A 19,279-nucleotide genomic window follows, 5' to 3' on the forward strand; every position below is an offset into this window, starting at 1 on the left:
AATTTCTGAAAATAAAGGTTCCCACCCCAGCGAAAGAAACGGCCTGCGTGGCTGAACGGGAACAGCGTGTGTTCGCTTTTTCTGGAGCTGCTGTACCAAACTGTGCAGCCAAAAGTCTGTTTTTAGAAAAGAAACAAGCAAAATTATCGTAGCTTGATTTGGAATAAAGTGCAATTGGATTCCAGAACCGGATATAAACAAAGCCTGATAGAGAAAGTCGATGCTTGGCGCATGTGCTGTGGCAGCAGATCTTTGTTTTTGTTTTAATTTGGTTCCTTTCACTGCAACGAAGATACTGTCAGCATAGACTACAAAGAATAAAACTCTACGAGACATTGTCATGTAAGAAATTTTTTTTCAAACTACATTGTAATCTAGGTTAGATTTCACTGCAATTCCTGTGGTCTGAAATTATGCAGTTCAAGGTGTTGGGAATGTGTGTAAATGTTTAAAATGGATTGCAATGTATTTTCTAATTTTGAATTATCAATTCTGTCCACTAAATCTTTACATAACAAGGACTGGCGCACACAAACGTTCAGCTTGTTCCTCTTGTGCAGTTAAACAGGCAAAATTCAATCTTCCAGCATTGACTGTTATTTGAACCCTATAGGGTGGTGAGTGAGTGGGAAAATATAGAACAGTTTCACGATGGTAGTGTCCCTGCCTCTGGGCTAGGAGGTCACAGGTTCAAGCCCCACCTGTTCTGGAGGTGTGTAATAACATCTCTGATTAGGAAAATATCGAGAACAGGATATGTACATTAGTGATTATCTGAAACCTGTGGAATGAGGCCAGTGTGAATCTGGCTAGGGGAATGTTACAGCAGTTGAGTCTTCAGGTGTCAAAGGCAGCCGACAGCTAAAGATATGTAACCTTACTTGGATGGAATTAACAACAGTGTAGAGTTGGAGGAACGCAGCAGACCAGGCAATGCCAGAAATAAATTGTGTTTGTGATGAAGAGAAAATGGAAGAAAAGGTTGAACTTTTGAGTGGAGTAGCATACCAAAGTTGTAAACATCTGCTAAGGTGGACATGGAGGAGGATTGAATCAGTGGCATGTGTTTGGGTTAGTGGTGGGGTTAGAAGACAACAGGCCAGATTTTCACAGTTCCAAAGACTCCCCTTATGTTTAAAAATGGTGGGTAAGATCTGAATGCAAAGCCTAATGGTAATGCCTCTGAACTTTAAAGGGAGATGGTTGGATTGTCTCTCGATGGAGATGGTCATTGCCTGGCACTTGCGTGGCTGAATGCCACTTACCAGCTCAAGTCTGAATGTTGTTCAGCTGAACATGAACACTGACTGCTTCACTATCTGAGAAGTCACAAATGGTGCTGAACATCGTGCAGTCATGAGCAAACATACCTACTTCTGATTTTATGATGAGGGCAATTAATAAATTGGTTGATGATGATTGGGCCTAGGACATACCCCAAGGAACCTTTGCAGTATAGTCCTGGGACATAGATGAGTGGCCTCTAACAAACGTGTTGTCATGAGTGATGAAGTGGTAATTGGCCAGGTTGGATTTGTTCAGTCTTTATGTACAGGGCATACTTGGACATGGTTCTATGTTGTTTGTGTTATAACTGTGCTTGAACAGCTTTGCTCGGGCTACAACTAGTTCTAGAGCATAAATCTTCAGTACTATTGCTGAAATGTTGCTAGGGTCATAGCCTTTGCACTATCCCATACCTTGAGCCTTTTCTTGATATCATACGGAGTGAATAGAAATTGTCTGAAGATTGGATTTGTCATGCTGGTAACCTCAGGAGGAAGCAAGGGTTGATCGACACTAAGCATATCTAGCTGAGGACAATTGCTAGCATTTCACCCTTCTCTCTTACATTGCAAAGAGGCTGGGCATGTATGATACAGGCAGGAAACCAGCCATTTGAAGAGCCTCAATCCTCACTGTAGAGACACAAATGCTTTTGAAGGGTGGATAGGATCATTTTAAGTGTCATGATCTTCAGTTTTGTTAATATTCCATTCTTTAAATTCAAATTGAAAAGCTGCAGCTGCCCCAAAAGTACAAAAAAGACTTTCTATCCGACTGCTTCAATTGACAGACCGTCTAGTATAGGCTAGAAAACAATTACCATCTTTTTGTACAGTTTCAATGTATATTCTTGTCCACATTTCCCAAAGGTCTTTTCCAATGATATTATGATTGCTTGGGTGAGTTTTAAAGGTTTCAGTTATCTCAGCAGGAGGTTCTGAGTTCACAGTTTCGTTGACAATTTAAAGAGACTATTAAAGGATAATCGTTCTTTGTCAGATCTGAGTAGAAGTTTTCTTTTTTTTTTAAATAAGGAATGAGCAACTTGAGATTACAAAGATTTAACTGGGTTTCATGAATGGAAGGTTTTTCTTTAGTATAAAATGTGAGTAAGCAAGAGCTCTATTAAAATATTACAAGTTTTTTTATTAGCACATGACTCCTGATATCTGCCTACGATAGCTTTGGAGATGGTGGTTATGGGGTAGCTTGGTAACATGAGTTAGAATGGGGTTAATGAAAGTCAATAAGGTGGAGAGCATGAGGTGATAGAGAGAGCACATGGAGGTGTCGTGGTGGTGGATGACTTATGTTGGCATGGAGTGGCCATGGGGAGGTGGGAGCACAAGGACTAGAAGACCAGATAGCTGCTAAAACAACTGGAACAAAATTTCAGAGGACTGAGCGGCTCAACATTTTTCCAACCCTCATAACCACCAAAGATATGCTTCAAGGATTAGCTGGATAGACTGTTTTCTGCCCAATTTCCTCAGAGTGAAAACCGGAAATTCTCAAAAGATTCCATTAGATCCAAACACAAGATATGCACCTGAGTAGGGAAAATCCAGCTGGCTTTGATCTTGCTTATGTTTCATGGGGAGAGGTTGTGCTTTGTCCAAGACTGGATGTCAGATCACCGTTGTAACAGTATGGAAGCATTAGAGAAGGTGAGGTGATGGTGCCTCATCATATGCTTGTTACCTAACTGGGTGCTTTGAATTTGAATAGGCTGTTCAGATATTTATAAAGTGTAAATTGATTTCCCTACTATATCCTTTGATGCTGAAGTATGAATTTATTGAGATTAAAGTGTTCAAGACCTCAAACCATGTTGTTGCAATTTAGTTCTATTCTTAAGTTCCATAGAATGTGCCAATCTTGGATATTGTCTTTGGATGCTGTATTTTAAAATGAGAAGTGAGATACTCAGAAACACCTAATTTGAAGATTTGAAATTAACCAGCATTCACTTCTATGTTTTATTCTTAATTCCAGATAATCAATAATTAATAAATCTGTAACAGTTCCTCAGGATGTCAGTGGGCTTGGAAAAACTTGAGAGAGTTGAAGACATGGCACGGACTGATGCAAGTTCTGAAAGACTGTGCATTCAATCAAGTGAAGGCGGTGAACAGGATTCATTTAAAGATTTGAAACTAGCTTCCCAGACAATACTAGAAACGCTCCAACAAAATGGTCGATCAAAATGTCCAAAATGCCTGAGTTCAAGGATGTTTTACTGTTACTCATGTTGTCTTTTGGTAGATGGTGTGAATTCTGATGAGATACCTCAGGTGAAGGTTTGTACCTAAAGTTTGGTCATCAGTTAAGTTCTATAATAGAGATTGCTGTACAATTTCTAATGTCCGGACCCTTCTTGAGCATTTTCTTTCACTTAACCACACAAGCTTGATTTCACCTGGATGTAAAATGCTAATTTTTTTTTTTGTGTGGTTCCGATATAATAAATAAAAGGAAATGTAAACCAATTCCACACCCTTTAACACTGGTTAATTTGTATACTGGCACTCAGAAGATTGGAGAAGTTACATTAAAATGGCATTGATTAATCTATTCCATTCTAATAGAAACCTAGCCATAAAGTTGATGAAGTGTTCATGCTATCATTCTTTGTTTTATCTATTTCTCATATAATTCATAAATATGTGTGTGTACAGACGAATCTTTTACTTTTATGTCATGAGCTGTCACTTGGTTGGAAAATCTGATTTCTAACATTGGAGAAATGAAACATCTGTGGTTCATCATGAATTTGAGTACATTGTTTTATTCCAGCATTTTACTGAAAACATTGCCTTATTGGTCACTGTGAGTCACAGCTTAAATTCTTCCTATCCATTTATGATGCCCACACGCATGGAATTTCTGTTAGATATCATTCACTCATCAATCAGTGGTCATTAAGAACTAGCTTAGTATAAATAACTTCAGTCTTACATTGGACAGTCGATTCTTAATGCCCTCTGCAGTGGCTTTCCCAGTTTTAAATCGTTACTTTGTCAGAGCAACTGGGGTGCAGACTTATCTGCATCCAAGGAGCATATTTTAAAAATAATGATCTTCATATATGCAAATTGGCTGCTGCATTTGCTTGCAAAATAAATTGAAACTACACTTTCGGATATCTGACAAAGGCTATAAAAATAAAAATTTATTGTTTCTTATTAATTATATCATCTAATTTCTATTTTACTATAAAGTAACAATATTATTCATTTTCAGCTCCCTTTGAAGATTGATATTATCAAACATCCCAATGAAACTGATGGCAAAAGTACTGCTGTACATGCAAAGCTGTTGGCTCGGGATGATGTTAATATTTACACATATCCTTGCATGCCAGATAATGAGGAGGAAAAGCATGAAGTAAGTTATCAAAAAACACTTTCCTTATCTAAGACCACATAATGCCTTTGTTTTTTAGCTTAATGCCACATACCATTTACTTAGGTGGCTTATTTTGAATTTCTGTATTAATAGTCATACTGTAATAAGATAGAAAAATGTATTGAGTCCATTCAAGGAAAGGTAACATAGTCTGGGCTCAAAATGCATGTAGGAAGTTGTGTGATTAAAGTATAAAGAGAACTGAAGGTTTTCTTTAAAGAATCATTTTGTTATTTCATTTTGTGTTGCATGTGATTTTAGTGTGTCACTTTAATTTTAATCTGTCATTATTTGATGCTTCCCTGTTTTAGGTTGTAGTGGTGTTCCCCGGTCCAAAGTCAGTTTCCTTTGAAGATCTTCCCAAGCATTTGTCTAAGCTTGCTAATGAAAAATCCGCTCTTTTGAAACATTCCTCTAAGAATGTTCGCAGCCGCGATGAGAGCATTACATTGGAAGAACCAGAACATAAACGTGCAAAATATGACCATAAAGACCAAGGCAGTTCAGAGGAGCGGGATTTTGGACAGGCAAAGACAAAAATATCTCCATTAAAAAGAGTGATATTTATTGACAGTACCTGGAATCAAACCAACAAAATAATTACTGATGAACGTCTTCAAGGTAACTTGTAACTTAGTATATTGGTGAGCTTGCTTGGTAATCTAAATCTGTTTCTTGTCTTGCATAGGTACAGAATCACCAAATGTTCTGATTCAGTAAAACCAGATAGTCAGTTCAGTAGCATTTACAGTTGTTTTGGTGCATCCTCAGATAAATTGTACTTAATTTATTTAATCATTGTCTTGCAAACGCTTTAGCCTTTATTGACCATTACTTTATTTCTGCTCCCACTGGCCCACTCTATATGTATTCTGAACTGTATTCCACTTACTTTTGTGCTCTGTGTATTCTGTGTATTTTGAGATCTTTATAAAGAAGTTAATTTTGTGCTTTTGGAATTCCAATCTCAAAATTGAGCTACTACACACACACAAAGGAAATTTGGATGGTCTGTAAAGGGGGCTGGAACAGCAAATTCTAACTCAACAACTTGAATTTGTAAAACATAATAACGTGAAAAAAAGCCTTGGACACTTCACCAAGTAGGTGCAATGAAAGTGGATGTGGAACACCGTGCACCATCATCTTTGAGAATTAGTTTGTGGCTTTGGTAAATATTTGCTTGCCGTGAAATCATTGCTAATCTGACTGATGGAGGTCCACCCCCCCCCCCCCCCCCCTTTAAATTGCACAAAGAGCAGGAAAATCAAAGTGAGATTGAGATTAAAGCATTATTTTGAAAATGGCTGTCATACCTTCCAGATTGATGTCATGATCATCCAGTTGCTTTCTTATTTTGTTCTATGACCTTATTCATGTTTATAAAGGCTTGGGGTTAATAGAAAATTACATACAATGTACATTAGGAAAACCAGCAAGTAAGTCCCTGCAAGTGTTTATGTTCCACTTCTCCTCCTTCCTCATTTAACTTCATCAGGATTAGTGTATAATAGTTTTTGTCTCATAGGGTTGTCTAGCTTGTCATAATCATAGAATCCCTACAGTGTGGAAACCAGGCCCTTCAGCTTAACAAGTCCACAACGACCCACAGAACATCCCATCCCCCTATAACCCATCTAATCTACACATCCCTGAACACTATGGGCAATTTAGCATGGCCAATCCACCTAGCCTACACATCTTTGGACTGAGAGGAAACCCTCGCAGACATGAAGAGAATGTGCAAACTCCACACAGACAGTCGCCCAAGGATGGAATTGAACCCGGGTCCCTGGCGCTGTGAGGCAGCAGCGCTAACCACTGGGCCACCGTGCCGCCCTTTAAAGGCAATATATAGTGTTCGGCTCAAGTACTCCCTCTGCCAGCAAAGTTCAATTCTCACCATTCCAGGCATTTTATTGTGAATGGCCTACTTAATTTTTATTTTGGTGTCATCTTACATTGTGGCCAGTAGATTTGCTTTTTCCCACTTTTAGAAATATTCTACTCAATCAAAACTGTTCATCGTTTTAAAGGTCTCTTTTAGGTTACCTCTCAAGAAAAGCGGCCCAGTTATAACATTAAACAAAATGAAAATTAATCCAAAGTCAAGCAAAATTGACTAAAGTTTTCTCGCTATTGATCTTTATTCAGCAATCCCAGTTAAAAGCGAGTGTTAATTCTGAGTGAGGATATAAAGAGTTTCGACTTCTATGTCTGATACCAAACTAATTTTTCCTGCTGAAGTTCAAAATAGCAAATCCTGGTAATAGAGCTGGCATCTTCAGAACGTGAAGGAAAGAGGAAGATATTATGACGTTAACTTAATTGGAAACATGTTTCCATGTAATTAACAATTACATTAGAAGGATATGATTTAAATTGTAACATATTGTTTAGTTAAAAATACATATTTGTATTGACTGTTCTCAAAGTTTAATGTTTCCCTGCACCCTTCTCTTTGTAGAATTACTTCATGTTGAACTAAGAACACGGAAGACATGCTTTTGGCGTTGCCAGAAAGGAAAGCCGGACACATATCTCGCTACAATTGAGGCTATTTATTATTTTTTAGTTGATTATCATCAACTGCTTTTGAATGAGAACTACAATGGGGAATATGACAATTTATTGTTTTTCTATTCATTCATGTACAGATTAATCAACAGAGCTAAACTTGCAGCTGGAAAATTGAACTGAAGTGAAAAGTAATTGATAATACTTCTGTAGTTTGACACCATAATTAGTAGACTAGTACAATAAATAAGATTAAAGTAAATTCTGGCTTTTAATATCAAAGCACCAATGATTTAAACTTGTGTAGTTTGTTAAATTTCTGTTGGTCTCTGATCTTTGCTTTTTTCAATACAAGATGTGTTTAAAAAAAAATTAAAATTATTTTTTCATTTATCAGTTAAGATTTGCTTTAAAGTAAACTATTGTGTATGTTTTTTCAATTAAATGTCTTCTTCCCTAAAGCAGAAAGTAACATTGAACGTAGATGACATCACTCGTGTTCTTTTGTTTTTGTTTTCTTCAAAATTGGAAACATCTTTTTTGCAGTATCTTGGTTTTTTTAAGATTAGCTAGCAGCATTTGGCTGTCTATTGTTGACATAGGTTTAGAGATCAAAATTTGGTGTAAATTCAGTTTGAAAAGCATTGATTCTGAACTATTGAGAAATATGGAAGACATTTTAACGTCTGTGTAGATTTAAAACTGCTGTTAAGCACAGAAAAACATTCAGCCTATTGAATAGCAGAGTAGACTCAACGAGATCATGGCTGATCTGATAATCCTCAACTCCACTTTCTGTCTTTTCCTTATAACCCTTATTGGTTAATAACTGTCTAACTCAGCCTTGGATATCCTTAGTGACCCAGTCTCTACAGTCCTCTGCAGTATAGAATTCAAGTTCCACTGCTTTAAGGGAAGAAATTCCTCATTTCTGCCTTAAATTTTATTCCAAGATTATGCCTTCTGGTTCTTGACTGTCCTACAAGGGGAAACAATCTTTCCATACGTGTCCTGTCAAGTCTTCTAAGACACTCTTGTATGTTTCAATAAGGTCACTTCTCTCATTCTTCTAAAGTCCAATGAGTACAGGTGCAATCTACTCAATCACTCCTTTATAAGACAGTTCCTCCATCCTGCTAACAGCCTAGTGAACCTTGTCTGGACTACTGCCTACAATGCCAGGATATCTTTTCTTCGAGAAGAGCCTAAAACTGTTCACAGCATTCAGCTGTGGCCTGATTAGTGTTTTGCATAGTTTTAGCAAAACCTCCTGCCTTTTATATTCTGTTCCCTTTGAAATAAGGTCAATATTCCATTTGCCTTCTCTATTACCCACTGAATTTGGATGCAGCTTTTTGTGACTCAGACACAAGAACTTCCAAATCCCTTTGTTCTGTAGCTTCTGGCAGCTTTCTTCATTTGAATAATATTTTCCCACTTTCTATTTCATTTGCTGAGTTTTTGCCCTTTCACTTAATGTGCCTATATCCTTCTGCAGACTCTGTGTCATCTGCAAATTTAGTTATAGAACATTGACTTTCCTCACCTAAGTCATTGGGTTGGCTGTTAATAACTTTGTCAGAATGCACAAAAAGACATGGGAGTAGCCGGCACGTTTCTTGGAGACATTTGGCAATCTGACTTGAAGATTGGAAGAGTACACAGATGCTGGCTATTCCATGCTGGCTGTGGCTGCCTACATGTCCAGGTTGGTGGCTGCCATGGAGAGCCAAGTCCAGCTCTCTCGGTGGCTGCTTGTTATTCATACAACCCTGCATTCTGTGAATGGCAACATGAGAGGAGAATTAAGGGACCTTGATCTACCTCAAGATGTCACTTCCTCACAATGGCTGTAGCCCATGCCTCTACCTGTAATGATGCAGAACTCCTGACCATGAATGCGTCAAGTGACCAATTGACCATGTCCAAGGCCATGGTCGTAAATCAGACAATGCCCTTCACTGACTGTGGCTGGACCCCCTGACTGATTGGATTTGACTAAAGACAACTTTCCTTAGACTTGAGGCCTGGCTATTTAGTTGCAGTACATTCATCATGTTTGCATTGTAAGCTGTTGGCATGTCATACTGATGAAGGAAGGGGCCATACACTAACATGTCCATCCCCTTGACTGATCATTGCTGGAAATATGACTGGCTACCTTGCTTTGTGTCTGCACTAAAAGACAAGATAGTAGTAGTGGGAGCCTGTAAACTCTGAATGAGGCAGAAATGCGCAAAAGAAAAGACATGCTGTGAGCATCCAAGTAGCTGCAGTGATTCTGTGCTAAGAAAGCAACTGAAGAGCCCAGAGATGCATCCTGTCCTGATGCATGCCTGTCCGTGCCTGGCAGCAGCATTGCAATGAAAGGTATCAGCAACATCCAAAGTGCAGTACTGATGTGTTGAACTATATTCTAAGTGAGTCGGAGATGCAGGTGGTTGCTTGTCTGATGCCAACCTCCAAATACAAGGTATGCAGTCAGTGTTTGCCCATGGACCATGCCCAAAATGTTGGGGACTGCAGGCTAAGATAAAGCCCGGTGGAGTAAAGGGAGAGCTGGATCCACCGGGCACCTGCTCTGACTTTCATGTTGGGAATTGGTAACACCGCAACTTCCATATAAATAAGGTGAGAATAGGTAATATGAGACGTTAATCACTCAAACTGGCCCTTTGCTACCCACTAGCAAGATTCTCATCTACCTATTAAATCCTTAAGAGAAAAAGTAGCTGATTTTCCACCTGAGTCGAGAATTTTGTTTTTGCGATCTCATCAAATTTTCCCAACTGATTGCCCACATTGATCGGTGGCTGGGAATATTCTGGCTTTATTTTCCCATTAATCTGACACACAGTTGTGCCAGTGCAAACTGGTTTCCTAGGATTTGCATGGTTCTGTCGGTAAAGTTAGGGCAGACAAGAGAAGGACCCAAATGGAAACTCACTTCTAGGTATTTTATTGATGCTGATCAACAGGCATGATGTTGCTTTGGCAAGAGACATGGCTGCAATAGGCTCACATACATGTATTTGTATCATAAAGTTCAGTTGGTATTGAGGTGGGGGGGGGCATTAATCTATAGGAGTTGGTTACTTCTGCTGCTCCAAGGCCATTCTAGATTCTTGATGTTTGTACATTGGTAACTGACACTCCATATCACCTAATGTTGGATTGAAGGAGGCTAATGAGAAGTTAACACTTTCTGTAGTCGCAGTTTTAGCTGACAGGCCAGATAGGATTGTCAGTCCACTGTAATTATTTGGTACTGCAGAAACAGCTCAATAGCTAAAGGCATTCTTGAATCTTCTTCCATTCCTAAAATCCAAACAACCTGATTTAGCACAGTATGACAGAGCAAGCTGTCAACAATTCTGCAAAAATTAATGCAAAGGCTATTATTATTCTGTTAAATCAATGTTACTGAAGCAGCACACCCATATAAAGTACCATTCCTCACTGGCCTGCTCTCTGTTAAGACCACCCACATTCACTTTGCATAACTTAAGAGTTAGTTGTATATTACAATTTATGGCTTTCATTTTTCTCTTTATGGAATACTTATTAATTACAAGTGCTTTGTGAATTCAGTATGAGCCAAAGCCAAAAAGCAATATGTTTTGCTAGGATGTCTTGTAAGGCTCTATACAAGTTGTTTATTTGAATTTCCAGAATGACACTCTTTTCTGGCAGAATGGCTAGAGAAGAAGCCAAGAAAAGAACTAATTGTCCACAGAGCTGCACCCCCTGCCAAGGTCTGTTTACAGGCTTCATGCATACTGTAACACTTTCATCTGGACATCTGAAATTTATCTTGACTATGTTATTCTATCAAAGACCTATTCTACCCTTCAATCATATAATGATAGATGGTCACAATTTTTCAGAATTCAACTACCTTTGAAATTTCTTAAAAGTGTAAGATGGGGTGCAAGGCATCAAAACAATAAATCTGTAGGCCAGGAATAAGGGGGTCAGAAGGGATACAAAAACACAAATTTCAAAGCTCAAAAGCTGAAGAATCATTGAGTGAAGAACAACTATCCTGTAAGTGAAAGAAAACTTCAACAAAATAATTTCCTCTCAAACACAGTTATACATTTTCTAGTGGCTGACTTAAGCACCGTGCCGCCATCCACTTGACTGATGGCCCTCATTCCTATGATCATTCTCATAGGCATTTTCTGCACCATACCTTAAGGCTTTAGAGCCTTCCTGAAAAGTGGTTCCCAGAATTTGACACAATACTATCATTGAGGCAGAAATAGTGTTTTATGTGGTTCACCATAACCTACTTGCTTTTGTACTCTTGTCAAGTCCAGGATCCTATTTGCATTATTAACCATGTTTCCTCAATCTGTGCTGTCTCCTCTAGATGTATGCATATGTATAGCACCTTTCATGACCACAAAGTACCTTAGCGTCAATTAAATACTTTGCAGAGTTAGGGCAATGCTCCAGTGTAGGAAACATTACTGTATGCATGTTGCTATGCCCTCAAGCAGCACTAAAATAAATTAATAATCTTAGTGATATTGCTTACGTGATAAATATGGAAGGACTTTTCTGCTCTTTGCATTGTGTTTTTGGGCCATCTTAGAAGGCAGCTGGAAACTTGGTTTTACTTTCACCAGGGCGATACTTTTAGTAGTATGTATCGCCGAGCTAAGGCTGCAAAATGTGAATTAAAGAATAGGATGAGGAAAGAAGAGAATCAAACAATTGCAATGAAATCTAAGCAGATAACAAATCTACGCCTTGATCTCTTTCACTCTCTGACTTACCTTCCAATCATTTCTCATATTTGTGGTCGCAATAGGAAACCTTCCTCTAGCAAGTGCCCTTTCCACTTTTATCAGCCATTCACTCCTGTAAACAAAATTAGTGATAAATTCCATTATCAAGACAACTTGATATCCAAGTGGGTCGTGACCCAAAACGTCAACTTCCGTGCTCCTCTGATGCTGCCTGGCCTGCTGTGTTCATCCAGCTCCACATTGTTGCCTTTGATAGCCAAGTGTCAGAAAAAGAGGCAGCTACAAGAATAATTTCATGACAAAATATACAAGGGAACTTTGAATCTGTATAACAAATTAACAACCTTAGAATATACAAGAAATATTGTTTTTGAATTCAAAGTATTTAACTTTGAAATTTGAAGTATTTAACTTTGAATTTAATTTGAAGTATTTAAGTGAACACTGATAGATGAACCTTCTGTTTTTTCATTATATATCAGAAATTTAGATTTGGATCTGCCATCTTATCTCCAGTGTTTTTTTTAATGATTCCTAAAATGGCCTGATCTAGACTTCACTATGCTTGCCTCTTTAAGCTTTTGCAAATCTTTAGATCCCAGGGTAACTTGCTGCTGATTGGTGGGCAATTTCCCGATTGTAAATGAGCACCCAATCAGAATATACATTTATATTTACCACCAACATAGTAATGAGTCAATGGTGTTACTATTAATCCTGAGAAATGAGGATGCGTTCAAACCCTATTCCAGAGAGTTGAGCACACAATTTCAACTGATACTTAATGCAGTACACACAACCTTTCGTGATTTTATGATTTCTTTTCAGTATTGACCTCCAATGAGGTAACCCAGTGTTCCCAAGATCCAAATATCATGCTCAGGTGGACCGATCAAGAATGGTAGGGAAGTTTTCCATCTGGTTACCTAGTTATTTTTCTTAAGTTCAATGTTTAAATATGTTCCACAAACCATATTTGCATCATTCTCCAAGATTTCGAAAACTATTTTACATATAGTGAATTGTCTCAAAAGGGAACTGATTTGTTAAGCAGACAAAATCTGGCAGTCTTCTCGCATGTGTTCAGATTCCACAAAGAAAAGTGATAAATAAGAAGTCTAAATCACTCAGCTCTAAATAATATCATCAGACCATAAACAAATAGTGAGAGATATTTGTGTCCTCAGACATTTTTAGCATTAGCATATCAAAGGAAATGTGTATCTATGGGTATATTTACCTTTTGTTTGGACATATCCGATACATGAGTAACACTGTTAAATCTAATTTCCAACTTTATTAACGAAATCAATCAGCATTGTGCATTGATTTAAACCTGAAGCTTTCTTCAGGGCTCAACATGTTTGGACAACGCCAAGGTTTATAAACAAATCTTCTCGTTTTAGTTATTTTCCTCCAGTTGTATTAGCCTTTGCATTGACATCCATTTTTCAAAATAATTCCTATTATTCCTGAATGATGAAGTTAGGGTCCAAACATACACAACTAGTATCTATTGAACAATGATCCAAAAGATTTCAAGTCTGTTTTTTTTGACACAGGTTATTACATATGGATTAACTGCCATATTTCTGGTGTTAGACCAAGGTTAAGATTCCCTGAAACAGCTTTAGTTTGGTAGCATTGCAAAATTCCAATGTGGTAATGCTTAGTAATGTTCTCCAAACAAAATATCATTTCTTTTTCTCCATACTTTTACTTACCCAATCCTTGTTATCCACTTTAGTCAAGGCAGTCCAGATACATTCTATAAAAATGTTCAACATCAGTCTTTAATGAATTTGCAGGAGCCATATGTCATCAAAACAGGAAAGTCCCTGGTCTCTTTTCTTTCCCACGATAAATGACCCAACAGCATCAAAAGACAGTACTTGTATGAAAATGGTGACCATAAAAGTTAGTTAAACTGATTGCAAACTTAGGAAGCTACTATTATATAGCTACTTGCCAAGAATCACCAAGTCATTAGTGCTGCTTTAGTCCGTCAACTTACCAATGATTAACACTTTTAACACCTTTTGCCCCATTCATAAAACAAATTCCACATCTTAGCTGACAGTACATGAAAAATCAAATTAGACTGTCATGGATAGGAAGGTTTATCACAGTGCAAATCAAGACGGGAGATTTAACTTAAGGACTGTGATGGATTCACTGTCGATATATTGCCTGCCCAACTTTCCTTACCATGGAAATCAGAGCATAAAACAGAGGCAGCCAATTTGTTACCAGTCATTTTCTGCCATGTGTCCACTCAGCAATCACAGCAAATGGGGTTTTTGTTGCACCCCTGGGCAGTACTAAATCCAAAGACAATAGATATACTCTGGTTGGTAGGGTATGGAGGGCTTGCTTATAAGAGTGGCCCTTGGATATTAGGCACGAGAGGGGTTTCTGATAAAATTCTGCCTTAAAATTGCAACACTGATCAATGACAATAGACAAAATTATTAAGGATTTTTTTTCCCCTTTGAACATTAGCAAAGAACATTTAGATCATTTTTTCCTGCCATAAATGAAACATCTTTTAAAACACTACAGGGAAAAATTGCAAAATGGTTACTCTTAATTCTTAAATTAATTCTTTACTTATCCTTATGACCAAATTTAGTTCAATGCAATGAAGACCATAGCAGATGAATTATTTTGACAAATTACAGAGTCATACAGCATGGAAACAGACGCTTTGGTCCAACCACTCCATTCCGACCATAATCCCATAAACTAGTCCCACCTGACAGTGCTTGGCCCATATCCCTCGAAACATTTCTTATTCATGTACTCATCCAAATATCTTTTAAACATTGTAACTGTACTCGCATCCACCACTTCGCATGGAAGTTCATTCTACACATGAACCACTCTCTGTGTAAAAAAATTGTCCCACTTGTTTTTCTTAAATTTTTCTCTTCTTATCTTAAAAATATGCTCCCTAGCATATATTGAAAGCCCCCATCCTACAGAAAAGACACCTGCTATTCGCCTTATCTATATCCATCATGATTTTATAAACCCGGAGCCCCTAAAGCAGCTTCAACCTCGTATACATTATTAGCAACTCTTGTCTAATATTTGATTATTGATACGCCATTATTGTAAATGCATAAACAGAAAAACATTGTGGGAAATTCTTAGATACAGAAGATTTATATGGGATATCCTCAAATTACATAACAGGCAGTCCAGGTTGTGAAAGGGTTCTGTTCTCAAGTCTGTTGATTTGTACACAATGCAGAACAATATAAAAAAGCTGGTCAAAAGTACAGGAAACGATTGTATGTCAGATCTTTAAAATTACACCCACTATATGGGATCACGTTCATAAGTACAAACATTCATAAGTTGGAGGTTCATCGATCAGGACCCCTAGTATTGCAATGACACTTTCCCAGGGTGAGGGTAGGAGGGAATGAAGAAACAAACTATGGTTTTAGATAGGAGTTTCAAATAATATAAGAACAAGACTAGCAATAGAGTTGAAGAAAGAGGCACTTCTCTAAGCAGACATGCTAGGAATGCTTCTCACTTCCAGTTGGGATCTTGTAGGATTGTGGCAACCAGAGAGCCAGCACATACCCCTCATCAAATCTGGAACAGTGTTGTCCATGATATGCAGATTGGATTAGAGCCACAAGTCTGACGGTACTTCAGTTTGTGGGTTTGGAGCTGTAATGAGTCAGGATTGCCAACTTGGATTAGAGCCACTAGAGGTTGAATAATTTTTTTTCCCTGCAGCTTTGAAAAGCTATGCAAGTGGTAATGATTAAAAACCCAACAGCAGTTTTTCAGCTGGGTTCAGTATGAAGACTTCTTCTGGTCAAAGGCAATAGAATTAGACACGTATAAAAAGACCATTTTCATTTACTGGATACAAGTACCAGTGCATACCAGTTTGCTTAGTTGACACTAATAATTGAAGCTCTTCCATTGTAAGAATACTACATTGTTGGTTAGGATGGACAGGTTTCTTTGGCCTGGCATTGCACCATGATTCTTAAATTGACTTGTTAAAGTTTTTAGTTAGTATTTGTACCAGATTAGAATGCCAGATATATATATACTTAGCTGACTACTTAATCCTCAATGCTTTGTAGTTTTGTGTTATACTAATTACTTGATTAACTGACTTGCTGCTAAAATGCTTTACATGAAAATTGATTCTGTTTTGTTCTTCAACATATCAGATACTGAAGTACCACGACAAACATAGAGCATCCTGGAGAAGCTCAATAGATCTGGCAGCATCCATGAAGAGAGATACAGTATTAATATTTGACTCTGTTATGACTTCTTCAGAACTGAAAAGTGATGGAATTTTTGTTAAAAAATGATATGGATTAGTATACAATGGCACCATGTTTGTTTTAGATGTTTGGCATGCACAGTATTTTGCTTTTGAGTAGCACTGTTAAATCTGATTTTGAACTTTATTACCCAAATTTATTGGTTGTACACCAAGCTCAACATCATAGATTGATTTGGATGTGAAATCTTCTGGGCTCAACATATTTAGCAGATGTGCATAATGCTAGAGTTTATTTTTAAAAAATCTTGTCTTTTTAGTTATTTTCTTCCATTTGTACTAGCCTTTGCTAGTTCGCATATCTACTTTTCACAGAGTAATTTCTACTACTCTTAAATGTGGGAGGTTAGGGGTGGATATGTCTAAACATGAATAGGTAATACCTGTCATACATCTGAAAGTCATTATCTAAGCATTAATTTCTAACTGTTGTCAGATTCAGGAAATGTTAAAATAGTTAATTCATTGTGAAATCGTGTATAGAAAGCAAAATCTAAATGCTGGGAAAGGTATTTTTAAAATCTCCCAAGGAAATGTTAGTCCACATTTGTAAAAGTTAATTTTCTGTGCCAGATATTGTTTGGCTTTATTAAAAATTACATTTTTAAAAGAAAACCCTGACACGATGGTAATAGATAAAATCCAACATTTTCTGGCATATCCACTAGCTATCTAATGGTAAGTACAGCAAATTCACACTGTTTCCTATGTTCAATGCTGATTCTCTTTACAAGATACTAATAAAGCTAAGTCTCTGGGGACTTCATCACCAGAATTTGCTATACCAATTTATTATTTAATAATGTTGAGTACTTGTTGTTTGTACTGCAAAACCTGGACTGTTATCATCTTCAACAGTGTCCGATGTAAAACAAATGCACTGGTGAGTCATAGAGGGAAGAAGCAATTATGTACAATGTACAACATCTGCTTGGCTTGGTATGGTTTTGTGGATTATGTTGTTAATTATGTGTTTTGGTCTTTCCATTTAACCTTTAATAAAACAAAGCTGAGCTTAAATATTATTTATCAATTATGTCTGTAGTTAACAAATTCATTTTGGTTTACATCAATGCTAGTGACAACAGAAAAAGGTTTCTATAGAATTTTCAGTAATTAGCAATTGTTCATTTACACTGAAAAGTCACGATGGAAGCACATCTACTTATAATTAAAAAATGCTGCAATGATTGTACTGTATTGCTGATTCCATAAAACTACATTAATGTACTACCCTCTTCATTATAACTTTTTTAGTTTATAATTATGTTCACATTGTTCTAACCTGATTTGGCACAATATATTGTTCCCCCAAGTATCTGGTCACTTAATCTAATTCTGCAAAAATATGGAAGATTAATCTTGACAATGAGCTCTTGCAAAGTGGTAACTAGTTTTCCCCGACACTTCACTGAATAAACTCGTATATTTCATATATTTTCCACCACTAAATTAATTTCCAGCATTTGTTTCTTTCATCAGTTTGTTTTCTAGCATGAAACTACCATCAGTCATGGTCACATGTAGTTGCCAATACAAGCCCTGCAGGAAGTTTTAAAAGGAATTGTGATCATCTGCTTTTGTACTCCCCACACCCCCCCACCTTTATTTTTTTAAATGGGATGTAGGCCAGCATTTTTTACCATCCAGAAATTCCCTTGAACTGAACGTCTTGCTAGGCTATTAGAGGGCAGTCAATTCTCAACCACATTACTGTGGGTCTGGAGTCACATTTAGGTAGACCAGAAAAGAATGGCAGATTTCCTTCCCTAAAGGTTATTTAGTGAGCCAGACGGATTTTTCACAACAATTGATGACAGCTATCATGGCCTTTATTATAAAGGCCTGTTTTACACTCCAGATTCTTCACTTGAATGCAGCTTCCATGGTCTACTTTCCTGGGATTTGAATGCGTAGCCTCAGACCATTAGACTATTAATCCAGAGACCTAGGCTAATACCATTACCACTAAACTATCACCCCTAGATTTCATAACAAAAGCTCTCAATATAGAGGAAACACTAGTCATGGCACTGATCAACACTCTATATATTGTTTTTATATTTAACATATGATGTGACTCTCACAAATTGCGTAACAATTTGTGAATCGCTTATAGAGTCCTTATAGTGTGGAAGCAGGCCACTCAGCCCAACGAGCCTACCCAGACCCACCCTATTCCCGTAACTGTGCATTTCCCATGGCTAATCCACCTAGCTTGCACATCCTGGACACTATGGACAATTTAGCATGGCCAATCCACCCAACCTGCACATCTTTGGCCTGTGGGAAGAAACTTGAGACCCAGAGGAAACCCACACAGACACACGGGAGAATGTACAAACTCTACACAGGCACCTGAGGCTGGAATCAAACCTGGGTTCTTGGTGCTGAGGCAGCAGTGCTAACCACAGCCATGGTGCTGCCCTTAGAGATGCAACTTTCTTCCAACACCCACCAAAAGACTCGTCACTTAAGCGACAATTGCATTATTTTAAAATAATTAATTTGTTATCTGTTTCGATTTTTCTATTAGAATTCCTGATTTCTCATCCCTTTTACTGTTGCCTTCAATCCTTTGTTTTCCCCACAGTAGTTGCTGCTTCTATTCAAAAAAGCTAACACTTGTACTGCTAGTAGGAACTGCAGATGCTGGAGAATCCGAGACAACAAGGTGCAGGGCTGGATGAACACAGCAGGCCAAGCAGCATCATAGGAGCAGAGAGGCTGACGTTTCGGTACTGCTACATGGGTTTCAGTTCCTTCCTTGTTTTTCAGGGAATTAGAAAACGTCAAATAAAATATTTAAAAATCAATCATCCATCTGAAATAAAATAATCAGAAGATATTTAAAAAAGGTAATGAAAAAGAATTGAAAATCTTTCTGCACAGCTCTTTGAGAAACTAAATTACTTTTTCATCCAGAATTATCCCTAATTTTTAATTAATTTGGTTCCCTAATTTTCAGTTGCATTAGTTCTTTAAA

General features: G+C 37.5%; 1 protein-coding gene across 5 annotated transcripts; it reads left to right on the plus strand.

Moving 5' to 3' along the window:
* The first annotated feature begins 22 nt into the window (after positions 1–22).
* Positions 23–17,315, plus strand: dtwd1 (DTW domain containing 1). 5 transcript variants are annotated; one of them, XR_007265416.1, is made up of 8 exons: positions 23–342; positions 3,283–3,587; positions 4,531–4,674; positions 5,007–5,316; positions 7,163–7,403; positions 10,885–10,967; positions 12,798–12,870; positions 16,175–17,315. XR_007265416.1 is itself a non-coding variant. In XM_048615922.1 (6 exons), exons 2-5 carry the CDS (start codon positions 3,321–3,323, stop codon positions 7,393–7,395), a joined length of 954 nt encoding a protein of 317 aa, XP_048471879.1. In that variant the 5' UTR covers positions 23–342; positions 3,283–3,320; the 3' UTR covers positions 7,396–7,403; positions 8,711–9,860. The 5 variants fall into 5 exon arrangements, 3 of the variants coding, with proteins under 3 accessions (XP_048471879.1, XP_020370763.1, XP_020370765.1); XR_007265417.1 differs by lacking the exon at positions 10,885–10,967; XM_048615922.1 differs by lacking the exons at positions 10,885–10,967; positions 12,798–12,870; positions 16,175–17,315 and adding an exon at positions 8,711–9,860.
* The last annotated feature ends 1,964 nt before the right edge of the window (positions 17,316–19,279 follow it).

Source organism: Rhincodon typus, chromosome 33 (genome assembly GCF_021869965.1).
Source record: "Rhincodon typus isolate 14 chromosome 33, sRhiTyp1.1, whole genome shotgun sequence".
NCBI classification, from domain to species: Eukaryota; Metazoa; Chordata; class Chondrichthyes; order Orectolobiformes; family Rhincodontidae; genus Rhincodon; species Rhincodon typus.